The 15377-nt window shown below is 35.5% G+C and overlaps 2 protein-coding genes across 2 annotated transcripts; one reads left to right on the forward strand and one right to left on the reverse strand.

Moving 5' to 3' along the window:
* Positions 1-1930: 1930 nt before the first annotated feature.
* LOC141389910 (18S rRNA aminocarboxypropyltransferase) lies at positions 1931-3026 on the forward strand. The gene has a single exon (XM_073962154.1). The coding sequence runs from the start codon at positions 2005-2007 to the stop codon at positions 2779-2781; it is 777 nt and encodes a 258-aa protein (XP_073818255.1). The 5' UTR covers positions 1931-2004; the 3' UTR covers positions 2782-3026.
* On the reverse strand, positions 2863-4700 carry MRG15 (mortality factor 4-like). The gene is made up of 4 exons (XM_073962146.1): positions 4408-4700; positions 4230-4347; positions 4052-4164; positions 2863-3988 (listed from the first exon to the last, which is right to left on the reverse strand). Exons 1-4 carry the CDS (start codon positions 4433-4435, stop codon positions 3027-3029), a joined length of 1221 nt encoding a protein of 406 aa, XP_073818247.1. The 5' UTR covers positions 4436-4700; the 3' UTR covers positions 2863-3026.
* Positions 4701-15377: the final 10677 nt, after the last annotated feature.

Genomic DNA, 15377 nt, shown 5'->3' on the forward strand with positions numbered 1-15377 from the left:
AAATATGATTAGATGCTCATGGAGCAACAATACGGGTAAAAAAACTGGTAAAAAGTGGTATTTTATACATCTACCAGAAATGACACAAAACTTTACTCAAACGTTGGATACTCTTGTGCCAGACACTGAAAATAACACATGCAAATATTTTAGCTTTTAGGAGAGAGCGGAGGTGAAGGAGCTCCCTTTCTCCCTTCTTACCCATAAGCTCAAAACATTTTCATGAAAATTTTCATAGTCTGGCATAAGACATATGTTTTCAGCTTTAAGGCCAAACCTATAACTCTGCGTGTGCGTTCAAAAAAACAAAATACATGTACATATTTCAAATTGAAATTGAAATACATCTATTTTGTTTTTGTATTTTTGAACGCACACGCAACACGCAGAGTGTTTGGTCCTTACTATTAAAAAAGTAAAGGAACAAGGCTTTTATGATTACTTTTTATTCGTCGCTAGCATACCGAAAATTTTAGACATGTCATAACTAATTTTTTCGATAAATTCTCTCATTTGTTAGGGATGGGACATACTTATTCGTCGTTCAGAGAGTATTTCTAATCGAACAACGTAGAAACGTCGTTCGTTCATAGAATGGGTCGAACAACGAACGACGTACCGTGGAAACGGGCTAATAAGTGTGTTTTTAGACAAAACTACAAACATTGTTCCACAACATCCCATACGGGACAAGGGAGACTTCTCTCATATCAATGAGTGCACCCCGATTCATATTTAGCTCAATGATATGGGACCTACTGTTTATCGCCGAGTCCGAACGTCGTGTCTTAAGACACCACTTGTGGAGAAGTTTTTCAAGGCTTAAATACTCAGGAAATGTCGCCAACATTACTGAGGGGTATTTTGCCAACGTTAAAAAATGTTTGATGTTGCTTGGCCGGGGAATCGAACCTCCGACCTTCTGCGTGCAAGGCGGGTGTGCATACCGTTGTACCACGGTGGCACCTTTTTTTTAGACAAAATAAACAAATTAAATCAAATAAATTACACTTTTACACATCAAAGATATTCAGAAGATGTTACTTATTACGGAAAACATCAAAAAAGATTGGAAAATTCCAAGGAAACAGTGCATTGTGCTATGGAACTGCCACTATCACGAATGTATTAAAAACGAGTGTTTTTAATAAAAAGACGGCAAAACTTGAAAAAATATGAATTTTGAAATAAAAATAATTGAAAATATGCATTTATCCAGTGTTCTCAACAAAAACGAATCGGTATTTTGTATGTGCAAAATTCTGCCATCCCATCGTTGATCGGTACAAAAAGTTGAGAGTGAATGAGTTTGCAGTTTGAAGATTTGGAACACATTGAGTTTACCAACTATGGGAACAAAATTTTCTTTTTCTTAAATAGCCGGCCTTCGGCCGGGGATTTAAGACTTTCTCCTATGGATAGGTGCAATTTTCGGCTACGCGAACAAAAGTTTCTTTAAAATTGTAAGTTTTCTTGAGTAGCCGGCCTTTGGCCGGGGATTTAACACTTTCTCCTATGGACAAGTGCAAATTTCGACAACGCGGACAACAATTTCATTTATTGGCTCTTTACCCGAACTTCCGGTTATGACCGCCGCCAAATTTTTATATTTCTGTAATCAGGACAACAAGATCTATCTATGGTAAAAATTTCAAATCGATCCGACGATTTTACCTAAACTAGGAATAAGTCATAAATGTTAACATGGCAAAAAGCCGTTGTGCAAAAAATAATAAAACTACTACTATACTAAATATTATTGGCACAATTCAAATAAAGAAGTTGTAGAAGTAAAAAAAAATAAGTAAAATATTTTTTATTACTTTTTTAAAACAAAAATTGTATTTTGACAACAAAAGAAGACAACAGCTGGGTTTACAGGGTCACCTTGTTATTGAATCGTGATGTACATTTTGCGTTTATGATGTCAGCCAAGACCTTTGTTCTCAATTCATAGTGAATATCAGAAAGAAGAAGTTCACATTGTTTTGTCAATTGCCCGAGATGAGTTCCAAACAGCGTGGAAAGGGTTGTAATCGACGCAGTGGAGGTGCTAAACAAAAGCAATACCGCAATGTAAAATCAAATCGCAATTGTGAACGTTCCTTTGCTCAAAGGGAGAGCGAACTTGCTTCGGATTCCGATGATAGTAGTACATCATCTTCATCAGAGCATGACATTGAAGGTCATGGAACCCAACCAGATTTCCCTGTTGCTATGTGGGATTTGAATCATTGTGATCCAAAAAAATGTTCCGGTAGGAAATTAGCACGATTGGGGCTGATTGAAAATCTCCGATTAGGTCAGAAATTTGCGGGTCTAACTCTATCTCCAGTAGGCGTCCACTGTGTAAGTCCCTTGGATAGAGAAATTCTTCAGTCGTCGGGGTGTGCCGTTATTGACTGTTCATGGGCAAAATTAGATGAAACACCATTTTCCAGGATGAAAAGCCCACACCCTCGTCTTCTACCCTTTCTGGTAGCTGCAAATCCAATAAATTACGGAAAGCCCTGTAAACTTAGCTGTGTGGAAGCGATAGCTGCAACTTTATACATATGCGGATTTCGTTCCGAAGCTCAATGGTACATGGGAAAGTTCTCTTGGGGCCATTCATTCATAGAGCTTAATGAGTCCTTGCTCGAACGATATGCAGCATGTAAATCTAGCGATGAAATTTTACAAGTACAGAATAGTTACATCAACGAAGAACAAGATGCCCGAAATCAACCCAAAGATTACAAGGAATTTTACCCTACTAGCAGTTCCGAAGAGGAGAATTAAGTTTTATATTAATACGGTTTCACGGACGTCATATGGAAACCTACAAATACACTAACACTCCTTTGTGTGGATAGAAACACATTTTGTCCTAATAATCAAATATCCACGTCTATCGGATATTGTTTATTTCTTCTACCGATATTTACTGGTAAGGAAAGAATATAAGTTTAATAAAGGTCTTTACAATGTAAAATAGTAAAATTGAAAAAATAAACATAAAATGAAAATCGACAGTTATCCTAAAATCATTGTGTGTGGCGATGATATTCTGGAGTAACATTAACAAAGCTGGACATGCTGAAGAATGTAGCACTATTCTTTACCAAATATTTAAGAAAATCGTGGAGATGTACTAGCAATAGCTGCATTGACTTCTCATCTAGATCTGAGTAACCCAACATGGATCCTAACTTTACAAATAAGCGTAACAGATGGAACGACCCATATAGTTTTGATAAGGGTATATCTGGATATTGCTGCAATATTTCTGCATATTGTGGACGTTCAAATTTATAGAGTAGCTGAGAGCCGAGCATTACATTGAAATACTCCACAACTCCATTTAGAACATCTGTAATGGCCAACTCCTTTCCGGCATTTGTTGACTTTGCAGACTTTTTGAAACTTATATACTGATCAACGATGTCTTGCACTGTTATTTTAGCGGGTATATCTAGAAGTTTGTGCTGCCTAGTTATTGCATCCCAATCGTCTGCTAAGCATTGCTTTAATTCGTCTGGAATTTTTATTTTCACTTCGATTTTTGAAAGGAATGTCTCTTCACTTTCAACACAAGGGTCCAATCGAACATTTGTCGCAGTATTTGCACCTGTATTGGTGGCTAATGTGGCTGGCGAACCAGCTGTACCGCCTGGACCTGATGTACTTGCATTGGATGCCGCCGTACTATTTGCCGTTGACTTGTCCGAGGAGCTAGTTGAGGTTCCCCTTTTCTTTTTTTGAGCAGGTTCGTCTTTGTCGTCTTTTACAGAATCTTCTCTGCCACTTCCATCTTTTTTAGATTCTGTGGCACTGGGCGTCAGTTTAGACCTATTTCCTCTTCCAGAAGGAACGGCTGTACTTGCAGAAGTATTTGCCAATTCTTTTGATGGAGTTGAAGCTCTTGATTCACTGCCACCACTGCTAGTTGCGCCACTTTCTTTTGAATTTGCTGCCACAGATTCGCCTTTTTTCCCTTTGGCTGTATCTAAGAGGACCGTAAGAAAACATTAAACAACTTTAGAGAAATGATATATGTACAAATCTATACTTTTCCTATTTTTCTCCTTCTTGGCATCGTGCTCCTTTTGCAGTTCCTTTTGCCTCTGTAAGTTGGTGTCATTGTATTTTAAAACTCTATGCTCGGGTACCCATTCGTCCCAACTGTTGTGGAAACAAAATGATTACATATTTATTATTGTAAAAAAGGAGTAGATAGAGGCACTTACTTTTTATTCCAGCCAGCATAATGAACAAAATATTTTAGTTGTTTGTCCTTGGTCACTGTGCTCTTCAAAGCCTTTGCCTCGTATATTAACGGGCCATGAAAGCAGAGCACTTTCTCGCCTAAAAAATGTACAATTGTTTATGATGCTCATTATAAAGACAGAACAATTTGTTTCCTACCTTCGGCGAATTTGAATTTTGGTTGCATTTCACTTGAGGACGTTATTTTGGCGATTTGTATTTCCTAATTCCAAAAAAAATAAAGCTGATGAAGATGAAGCTCCAATGCTCAATGTTTTCTTTTTTAGTTTTTGTTTTTTGCTTTCTTTTGTTCTCTTCTTTCTTCTCACCATCTATTTTTCGATCTACAGATCCATCTGGCCATTTATTTTTCAATCTATAGATCCATAAACCGAATTTCGACAAAGATGTAAATAAGTAGTAGTACGTTTACATATAATCGGATCTCACAACCCACTGGGTTCCAAACTTCAATTCAATTGGGCATACGTCAAATGATTCCTCATAAAGCCTTTACCTAATTAACTGCGTGTTGCGTGTGCGTTCAAAAATACAAAAACAAAATACATGTATTTCAAATTGAAAACAAAAACAAATACATGTATTTTGTTTTTGTATTTTTGAACGCACACGCAACATGCAGTTAATTAGGTAAAGGCTTAAAGAAAGTTAACCCGGAAAAAAGCTATAATAGCTTTGTTCCTTTACTTTTTTAATGGTAAGGGTGGTAAAAGAGAAATGTGAGATTGCTCAAAATTGCTCTCTCATGAAAATTTTTACCAGAAAAGTAAAGGAACGGAAATATTGTAGATCTGGCAGAAATGTCAAAAAGAAACATAAAAAATCAATTTTCGTCTTTTATTTCACAGTTTTTAATTTAGTTTTGTCAGCGTTCGACTTTTTCTTCTGTTTTTCGTCCATTTTCTTTTTCATTGTGAAATAATCGTCAAACAAAAGTCGAAAAATCAGTTCTGCCATTTTTTACCTGCAGAAATTTTGCTGGTAGCCTGTGGTGGAAGAGAAAGCCATTTTCGATCTCTCTCCTTTCTCACTCTCTTAAAAATTGCTTCCAGTTTTGTCACTTTTCGGAGTTAAGGAACGCTTTGCAGGTTAACAACTGGTAATAAATGGTAACCTCAGGTAAGTAAAGGAACACAGCTAATATTAACAGCCTATAACATGTTCCCACGAGTGTTTGAATTACGATGTTCGCCTGTCGAACGACGTACACTAATTAATCCGTTTGCACGACACCAATCGTCATTCATAGTAACATGCTTCATTCTTTCTCAATTATTATGTGTGTTTACTCAAAATTTGTACAAATTGTTACTGGATGTTGTTCGTTTACTCTACAGTACAATGCAAAAGAGCTTATGCCCGTAATTTCTAGCCCTAGATAACCTATTAGTTATCTTTACCTACGCGTTTGGTAATTTCTACGTGCCATTTACCGAGGCGTGTAAATTTTGAAAACATGTGGTAACAGTGGTGATTTTCATTCATGATTTCGGAAAAACATTGCCACATATAAGTGTTTTGCAATTTTGAACATATTGTCAACGATCAACCAGGCAAAATCCTTGGTGTTAAGAACAGTACACATAGTCAGTTTTGAATGTCGATATTTCGCAGATATCGATAACTGTCCAATCGTCCAGCAACCACAAAACATTTTGCGGTTGCATTATGAATAACAAAAATGAACGGTCACACTGACAAGCACCAACAAAGCTGTCATTCAAAACTGGCAATGTGTACTCAGCTTAAGTAACACGGCCTTTTTCGACCCGGCAACGTTACCTATGGATTGAAATTATGAAACTTTGCTTACACGGGGGATATCTATGAACTCATAGATAACTACGCGTAGAAATTACGGGCATTAGTCGATTGCAAGAAGTTACTAGACTTGTACAAATTTGTACAAATTATTGAGTAAACGAACACACCTATTGTTTCCTGATTTTTAAGGAAATTTGAAAAAACACAAATGGTCTGTTCCAGAACTGCAAGAATCTACTAATTTTACTATTTTTTCCGATAACATAAAGGAAAAAATGCTATCGTAGTAAAAAGTAGTAGCTTCTTGCAGGTTCTGCATGGTAGAACAAATACAAGGTAAAGTTAATACTACAACAAATACAACTCGAACAACAACTACAAAGGAATTTGTTTTTGTTTGTAACGTTACTGCCAGTTGTATTTGTAAACAAAACAAGGAAATGTCTATAAATTATTGGAATTTAAAAAACTAATAATTTTTCACATTTGGTTGAATATTTTGGAAAACATGAATGAAAATTCGTTACATTTTCAATTTTTATGTTTCCACATCATTCCACTAAATGCATAAATTCTCGCAGAAAGTAGAATTCTTGCAGACAAGTTAGGGGTCGCTGGAAATTCATAGAAAAAGGAGAAGCTGTTTCAATGTTTTGTTTTAGAAATCAAAGAAGCACATGTTTATTAGGGCTTTATTTCTTTAAATTTTAACAAAATACCTCACATATTAACAAACGTTGTATCGCCTCTACAAGCGGAGATTTACTGCGCGGCTTATCGTTCGAACTTGGAGGAGGTTACATATCATTGATATGAAGAAGTCTTTCTGGGAAATGTTTTTTTCCGAATGATATATTTTTTTCTCAAAAAATATATGTCCCTAATGTACATCGAAATAGAAATAAACGTATAAAATGTCATATGAAATTTGACACTAACGTTACAACCCAGTTCAGTCAGCTGCGTATTGCTGCTACCTTTTCTTATTCTACCATGCAGGTTCTGGAACAAAGCAAATGTTGAAACCATTGTATAATAAAGTAGAGGTAGGCCATGTATGAAGATCGCTGAAAAATACAACCCTGCAGCTATGGCTTAAAACGTCAAATTACATAGAGCCGTAATAAAGGTAGATGTATATGCATAGTTATGCTTGGTTTACATTTGGCGTCGTTTCGTGATTTCGCGCGGAATCAAGCAAAATTTATCATGATTTCGCATACAAAAATTAAATCATCTTTAGTCGGTGTTACAAAAACATATGAAATTTAGAACTTCTCTGTTTATTTTAAAAGTAAAAATAAAAATCACTTCAGTTATGCTCGAGAATATTATTGCTAGGTAGTAGTGCGTTTATATATAACCGGATTTAACAAACCAACTGGGTTGTAAATGTCAATTCCATTACATATACGTCAAACAAATACTGATAATGAAGGTTAACCCTGCAAAAAGCTATAATATAAACAGCATATTAGTGTTCCAAAAATAGCAGAAGTTATACTCAAAACTTAAGACAGCGAAAACAAAAATTATTATGTTCTACTTGAAAAGTTTGGCTGATGTAACATCGTTAGCTCTGTTCCTTTACGTGCAAGAATCTTCAAGTTTTACCACTTTTTGCTCGAAAAGCGTTCCTTTACTTCATGTAAGCATACAATTGATATGAGGGCAGTTCGCAACTTTAACTACCTTTGCTACTTTTACTATTTTTAAAAGTAAAGGAACAAACCAGTTATTGCTAGCATCCGACCGATACGGCGACATTTCAGCTAGAAATTTTACAATATTTGTAATTTTTCCGTTCCCGTACTTTTAGAACAAATTTCAATAAATGTCAATACTTGACAAATCGTTCATTTGCAAGTATTACAAAAAATCAACAATTTTATTTAGCCACGCGAACAAAATTTCTTGTCCTTGTTTTCAATTTTAAGATATAGTGTTAAAGCCGTTTTTGTTGGAACAATTCACCAATGCATCTACCTTTATAATTACATAATGTCAACAAGTCCCGGTCCACACTAGCGTGAATTTCATTAAAAAATTTCATGAAATTAGGTGTTCTTAAATCGAATTCCCAATTTACTCTACTATGGGCGTCGATCTAGAGACGCATAATTTCATATCAAAATTTCAGTGAAATTACTGTAGTGTGGCCCGGGACCAACAGTCAAAAATGTCAACCCAGCTTTTGACAGAATAGGCCATAACAAGAAAAAAATATATATTATTATAAAATTATATATTATTGTACCATGGTTGAAACCTAAAGGGCTCGTGCTTTCAGTACTTTATGGCCCCGGCACATAGGTCTGTTGTGCGTCGGGCATTAAAAACAACAACCACGTGAAAAAAGTGTGTAATGCCAAGTTTATACTTGCGCTCCAAAATCCACTGGATTTCACGAAATCCTGAAATACACCCCGGTGTTTACACTTATTTTTTTTGTTGATTTCGAACATATCACAATAATCAAGGTAGATGAATATGCGCAGCTGATCGAACATGAATTTTCAAAACAAGTTGTTGTAAATTGAATTAGTCATCAAAAATATACGACAATATAGAACTTTGCAACTTTATTTCGAAAATTATCGTACAATTATCTATATATCGTATAAATTGTGTATAGTACTAACAAATGAAAAAATACAAAATGATTTTATCGTTGAGACATAATAATAATACATTTTGATAGATAAAATTTGTGTTCAGAACTTGCAGCATATTAATACTTGCAGCAGTTTTCCCGTTTAGTGCTAAAAATGTGTTCCCGTACTCCGAAATCTAGCAAGATTTGCACTTCTCTTTGAACAAAAATAGCGCCGAATAAAACCCTATTCTCCTATTTTTGGCAATACAATTTTGGCCTAGTATAAACTAGCAGCATGTTAATTGGTATCTAGATACGATAGCTATACGTTGATTTTGACATTTCTGCTGCAGTTATTGCAATTTCCGTCATTTTTTCGTTCCCGTATTTTTTAAGAAATTTGTATGGGGAAGCTATTTTTGACAATTCTCTTTTTTTCTAGCACTACCATTAAAAAAGTACGATAACACAATGAAAATAGCACTGTAAGAAAGTAATTTAATATTTCTTTCACATTGTTTACAAATTTTGATACAAAATTTTTGTTGTTGCAGCAATTGACCATCTACCTTGTTTATTGTGATACGTGAAAAGTGTTGCAACTTTTGGTACTTTTTTAGGCAAGAACGGGGTTGTATATCATGTGTACTGTGATTTCGATGTTGATTTCGCTGAAATCACGAAATGAGATGATTTCATTTTTGTATGCGAAATCATGATAAATTTTGCATGATTCCGCGCGAAATCACGAAACGCCTTCGAAATCACAAAAAGACGCCGAATGTAAACCAAACATAAATGTGGTTCGTATGTGCCTTTATTCTTGGCTTGTAATTTTCTTTGATATAAGTGACATGTTTCGTGAATTTCAGGAGGTTATCAAACACAACACCTAGGATCTTCGGGTATTGGACGGTCGGTATTGTTCTTCCTTCGACCTTGATGTCCAGCTCTGTCCTTAATTCACGTGTATCAGAGGTGAAAAGGGTAGATGTTGATTTGGACGGCGATATAATAAGTTTCCTTTCCTGCATGAATGTGTATATAGCAATTTATTTTTGCACTTACCCTGCGTTTACAAATGACAGGACAGTTGACTTCATGTATTGGTTGTCAAAATCCCAAAACTTGCCTTTGTGACGTAGGCGTCCAGACAACTGCAAAAACAGTTGTAAAATTGTGAATGAAAATCATCGAATTCCTTTTGTTTTCCGTTCACATATTTTGTTTTTGTTCATGTTCTTTTCTTTTCAACACATTTCAATTATTATCTCACACATATTTACAAAAAATGTCAAAATTTTGTTAACCCGGCTGTCTGTGAAAGAATGACGGACAGCTGGTAGCCAAACGACAAATGCATGGTACAATAATTCTTAGGTAGGCCACAGCTAACAGCTGATTACAATTTTTTTTTGGTTATGGCTTAATCTGTCAAAACCGTGTTGACATGCAGAGTTGATATTTATTACTGATAAAAAAAATACAACTCTGTTTTGTTTTCATTTCAACATTTCGTTCTTCTTCTTCTTTGTATACTCATCCGTTATCATTCATCAAAACAATTTTGACGTTTTAAGCCATAGCGACAGGGTTGTATTTTTTTGGCGATTCTCATACCTGGCCTACCTATGAATTATTGTACCATGGACAAATGTATGTATGTGTTAGTAAATCAGAGTTGTATTTGAAGACAAACTGCCTAGTGTAAACGCCTAGTTACTTCTATATTGACGACAGATGCCATAATGGTGCAATCATCTGCGTTACGCCATGTTTATAGTATAGCCTTTTGCAGGGTTAATCTTCTTAATGAGGATTTATTTGACGTATACGCAAAGAAATGGCCATTTGAAACCCGGTGGGTTTGTTAAATCCGGTTATATATAAACGTACTATATGAAACCCTTTTGACGCCATCGGCTGGTGCAGGAATCTTCGCAAGGTATAAGTTGGAAAGGAGTGGTGACAAGACTCCTCCTTGCGGTACGCCCATTTTTAGTTTGCGATTTCTTGCCTCTTGCGTTGTGAGTCGCGTCACGCGCTAAATACAATAACCATATGAAAAATGTGTAAGTGATGCCAAGTTTGTTCTTGAATTGTTCAAGTGGTTGTTGTAACGCGGCACTCAACGCACCGTATGTGCCGGGGCCTTATGGGCCAAATACATACGGTCCGTTGTGTCACGCGTTGAAAGTCTTTCGCTATGTGTGTTGTGATGTCGTTTAAAACCGTCGTGGTGCTATGCTCTTTCCGAAATCCATGTTGATGATTCGCCAGAGGTAGGTGGCCGGAACGGACAGAAGGGAGATTGGGCGATAGGACTCTACTGAGTTAGCCGGTTTTTCAGGTTTAGGTGGAGGAATAAGACTCTCCATTTTCCATATCTCTGGAATAATCAGCTGATTAATGTTTGGTTTACATTCGGCATCGTTTCGTGATTTCGGAGGCGTTTCGTGATTTCGCGCGAAATCAAGCAAAATTTACCATGATTTCGCATACAAAAACGAAATCATCTCATTTCGTGATTTCAGCGAAATCAACATCGAACCCTGTTTTGCCTAATGGGTACTTTAGTCGATGGTCAGACTAGCAAGGTTTCATTAAAAACAATTTCGTTAAAGTTTTTTTTCAAATTTCATTAATGTCCACACACGTTAACGTGAAATTTAAGATCTTTGCGTGTCCTCTTTATTTTACCATTCGCGTTTGTTGTGTTTCTCATACCAATAAAAACAAAAAAGACATAAATAAACCAAAAAAACAACACAAAATAATTAACATTAATAAGTAAATTAATATTAATAGTTAAAATTTCACATTTCATTAATTAAATGTTTTTATTAAATATATTTATGTTTGTTTTGTTGTTAACGTTTGCTTGAGAAAATAAAAATGAAAGAAAATTGAAGAAAAAAATCTTGCAACGAAGAGCAAGAAGAGGCAACACAACAAACACAGAAAACCATGTACATGGGTTTCACTACTTCATACCCCTCGCCTATAAACTTGACGTCGCCATGTTGAAATCGTGCTAGTCTGACCATCGACTTACACGATATGTTATTTTACATATGTGCTGTCATTTTGCATATACATTTTGTATATAAATGGCTTGTTCCTTTACTTTTGAAAATGGTAAAACCGGCAAAAGTAGCAAAAGTTGTAAACTGCTACCATATGAATTGTATGGTGTCTGAAGTAAAGGAACGTTTTTCGAGTAAAAAGTGGTAAAACTTGAAGATTCTAGCACGTAAAGGAACAGGGCTAAAAACTGACAACCCATATGTAAAAAACATATCGTGTAAAGTACCCATAAACAAAAGTACCAAAAGTTGCAACACTTTTCACGTATCACAATAAATAAGGTAGATGTGCGATTTGCTGCAACAAAAATTTTAATATCAACATTTTGTAAACAAGGTGAAAAAATTTAATTGGTTTGTTACAATATTAATATTTCATTGTGTTCCTGCACTTTTTTCATGGTTTCATTAGCAAAAGAGAGAAATGTCAAAAAAAACTTTCCTATACAAATTTTTCAAACAGCATGGAAACTGAAAAATGACAGGAATCGCATTTGGCAATCAGAGGCTAGCAAACAAGCTGCTAGTTTCTACTCGGCCAAATTTTTATAGCAGAAAATGTTATTTTGCTCCATTTTTGTTTAAAGAGAAGTGCGAGATTAGTACAGGAATGCATTTCTAGCACAAAACAGGAAAAATTTGCAAGTTCTGGAACACAACTTTATCAATAAAAATTACTAATGCCCGTAATTTCTACGCGTAGTTATCTATGAGTTCATAGATATCCCCCGTGTAAGCAAAATTTCATAATTTCAATCCATAGGTAACGTTACCGGGTCGAAAACGCCGTGTTACTTACACCAAGTATTTTGCCAGGTTGATCGTTGCCAATGTGTTAAAAATTTTAAAACACTTATATGTGGCAATGTTTTTACGAAATCATGAATGAAAATCACCAATGTTACCACATGTTTTCAAAATTTACACGCCTCGGTAATGGGTACTTTACACGATATGTTTTTTACATATGAGTTGTCACTTTGCATATACATTTTGTACGGCAAAAGTGACAACTCATATGTAAAAAACATACCGTGTAAAGTACCCCTAAATGGCACGCAGAAATTACAAAAGGCGTAGTTAAAGATAACTAATAGGTAGCTACCTACCCCGTTACCTAGGGCTAGAAATTACGCTAGAAATAACGTTTACACCAGACAGTTTGTCTTCAAATACAACTCTGATTTACTAACACATACATATGTTTGTCGTTTGTCTCCCAGCTGTCCATCATTTTTTCACAGACAGTAGAGAAGACAAATTTTTGGCATTTTTGTAAAAATAAGTGAGATAATAATTGAAATGTTTTGAAAACAAAAGAACGTGAACAAAAACAAAACATGTGAACGGAATACAAAAAGAAATCGACGATTTTCATTCAAAATCTTACAACTGTTTTTGCAGTTGTCGGGACGCCTACGTTACACAGGCAAGTTGTGGGATTTTGACAATAAATACATGCTACCTCCTACTTACCGAATCATATGGTTTTTCGTTTTGATTTTTCATGGCGAATTCCTAGCTTTTTGACGTTTTAGATTCGATCAGCTGGGCTGAGGCATCCACCTTTGTAATTGTACCATGGTACCATGCATCTACCTAATAAGTAATTGTACCATGCAACAACCATATGAAAAATGTAAGTGATGCCAAGTTTGTTCTTGAAGTTTTCATGTGGTTGCTGTCACGCAACGCTCAACGCGCCGAAGCTCAAAGGATTTTTCTTGCTTGAGTCGCTTTATTTCTTGTAAAAAAATAAAGAACGGCAGAGACGAATTCGAAATAGGTTGCTTTAGTCTTTTACAAGTGCAAAGCGAAGGAAGCAAGCGACGAGCTGATTTTGTTTGGGCCTTAATAGCTGATTAATAGTACGTTTGCATACATACGGATTTTTTAAACCCAATGGTTTTCAGATGTCAATTGACCGAATTCAAAATTTATACGTGTGGAGTCTGTCCAAGAAACTCAGCAAAAATGTTGGAAGTTGTGCATGTGGAGTAATCGGGCATGTTCTGGGATTCACCGTGTATTCGATACACATTACACACACACTTGTAGGGGCGCTTGTGATGTATTTCCGTTTCCTTAATTGTGTTCGTTTTCGCTTCAACGCATACATAGACATTTGAAGGTAATGCAGTTTATGTTACCAAAGTCATCCATAAGATATGCTTTAGATAGCTGAATTTGGTTGGAAATAGATAATTGAGCCTAATTGTTCTTGGTTACAGTTTTGTTTCTTTCTTTGGTAGACATTTTGGAGATCGTTGTAATTCGTGCTCTTATTTATTGAATATTGATTTTTATGCCATTGGAGTATTTCCGAGGATAGAAATAGAGGGTGTCAGGAGGCCATCTTCCTCATTTTTGCTTGGTCATTTAACAGTGAAAGTCTTGTGCATTGTGTTCATTGAATTTTCGAATAAATGTTCATCTGTTTGAAGCTTTGTTGTTGACAAACCGAGATAATAATTGATTTTATTTGAAATTAATGAGCTTCACCTTTTCATATAAACAAGCTTAATTGATAAACGTGTAAGTGGAGTTTGAAATACATGGGAATATACATGTTATAAAGAAAGTATAATTTTCTAGTGATTCCCAAGCTGAATTCTTTTGTTTTGCTTCTGCCAACTTGACCGTCGTTTCGCTGGAGTGCATACTCATCTTGATGTGCTAAATTCTGATCAAATTGAAATTACAAATTACACATAGTTTGATTGTTGCAAATTCTTTTGATAACCTCTGTATGTGCATACTTTTGTGTTATGTGCATGAGCATTGATTGAGCTATTTGGCCACTGTTTGGATTGGTTTTGTGTTGACAAGGTGAATATCGTAAATTGGACTCTCTCAAATGTATATTTCTCATTGTAATAATTTCCAGTTTTGTCATTAGATCAGTCAATACCCTTCGCAACACTAATAACAAGTTGGATAGTGAGTTCTCGCAGCCAAGATAATTCTGCATGATTCAGTACAGTCGTGGTTTTCTGTGTGGTCGCCCAACTTGTAATTCTAATTTCGTGGAGCTCGATTCATACCGGGAAAACACCCTTAAAGTTGTGTTCTGAAGGAGCAGATTTAATTTGCAGTGTCAAGTGTCCGCAGTGGAAGATGAAAACCTGGCGTATTTTTACTGGGAAAAAATTAATATCCTCAACAGTTCATCATTGCTAAATTGTTATTTTATAATTTCTGGCTAGTTAAGGTAGTGTGTGTGTACGAAAGAACTTCCATTTAGTGAAAGAAGAGGAAGAGAGCAAGCGATACTATAAAGTCCGATAATCCAAATGCAAATATACAAGCAGAATCGATTGTGGTATTTGAACCAAAGTAAGAATTGTCCAGAAAATATTAAGAGTTCAAACATTATATGCCTTGATGTATATTTTTGTGCGTATATCAAGTTAACCTCAAAAAGCGTCATCATTATATTCACCAGGCATCTACCAATGAAAGGCCTTTCATCGAGGGAGCCCGAATAACGTAAGTTAATATTGTTCTCTTAATACTCATTTTTTTATTGCGGGACAATCAATTTACTTCTCCTTTGTTTTGGTCTCAAATTATTTGGAAAGACTTGGTTTCTTTTACCGACACTAATCTAGTACCGTTATTCTATGAGAGAGATTGATTGTTCCCCAAAATAATTATTAATT

Source organism: Musca autumnalis, unplaced genomic scaffold (assembly GCF_047663935.1).
Source record: "Musca autumnalis isolate F117 unplaced genomic scaffold, ASM4766393v1 scaffold_1, whole genome shotgun sequence".
Taxonomy (NCBI): Eukaryota; Metazoa; Arthropoda; class Insecta; order Diptera; family Muscidae; genus Musca; species Musca autumnalis.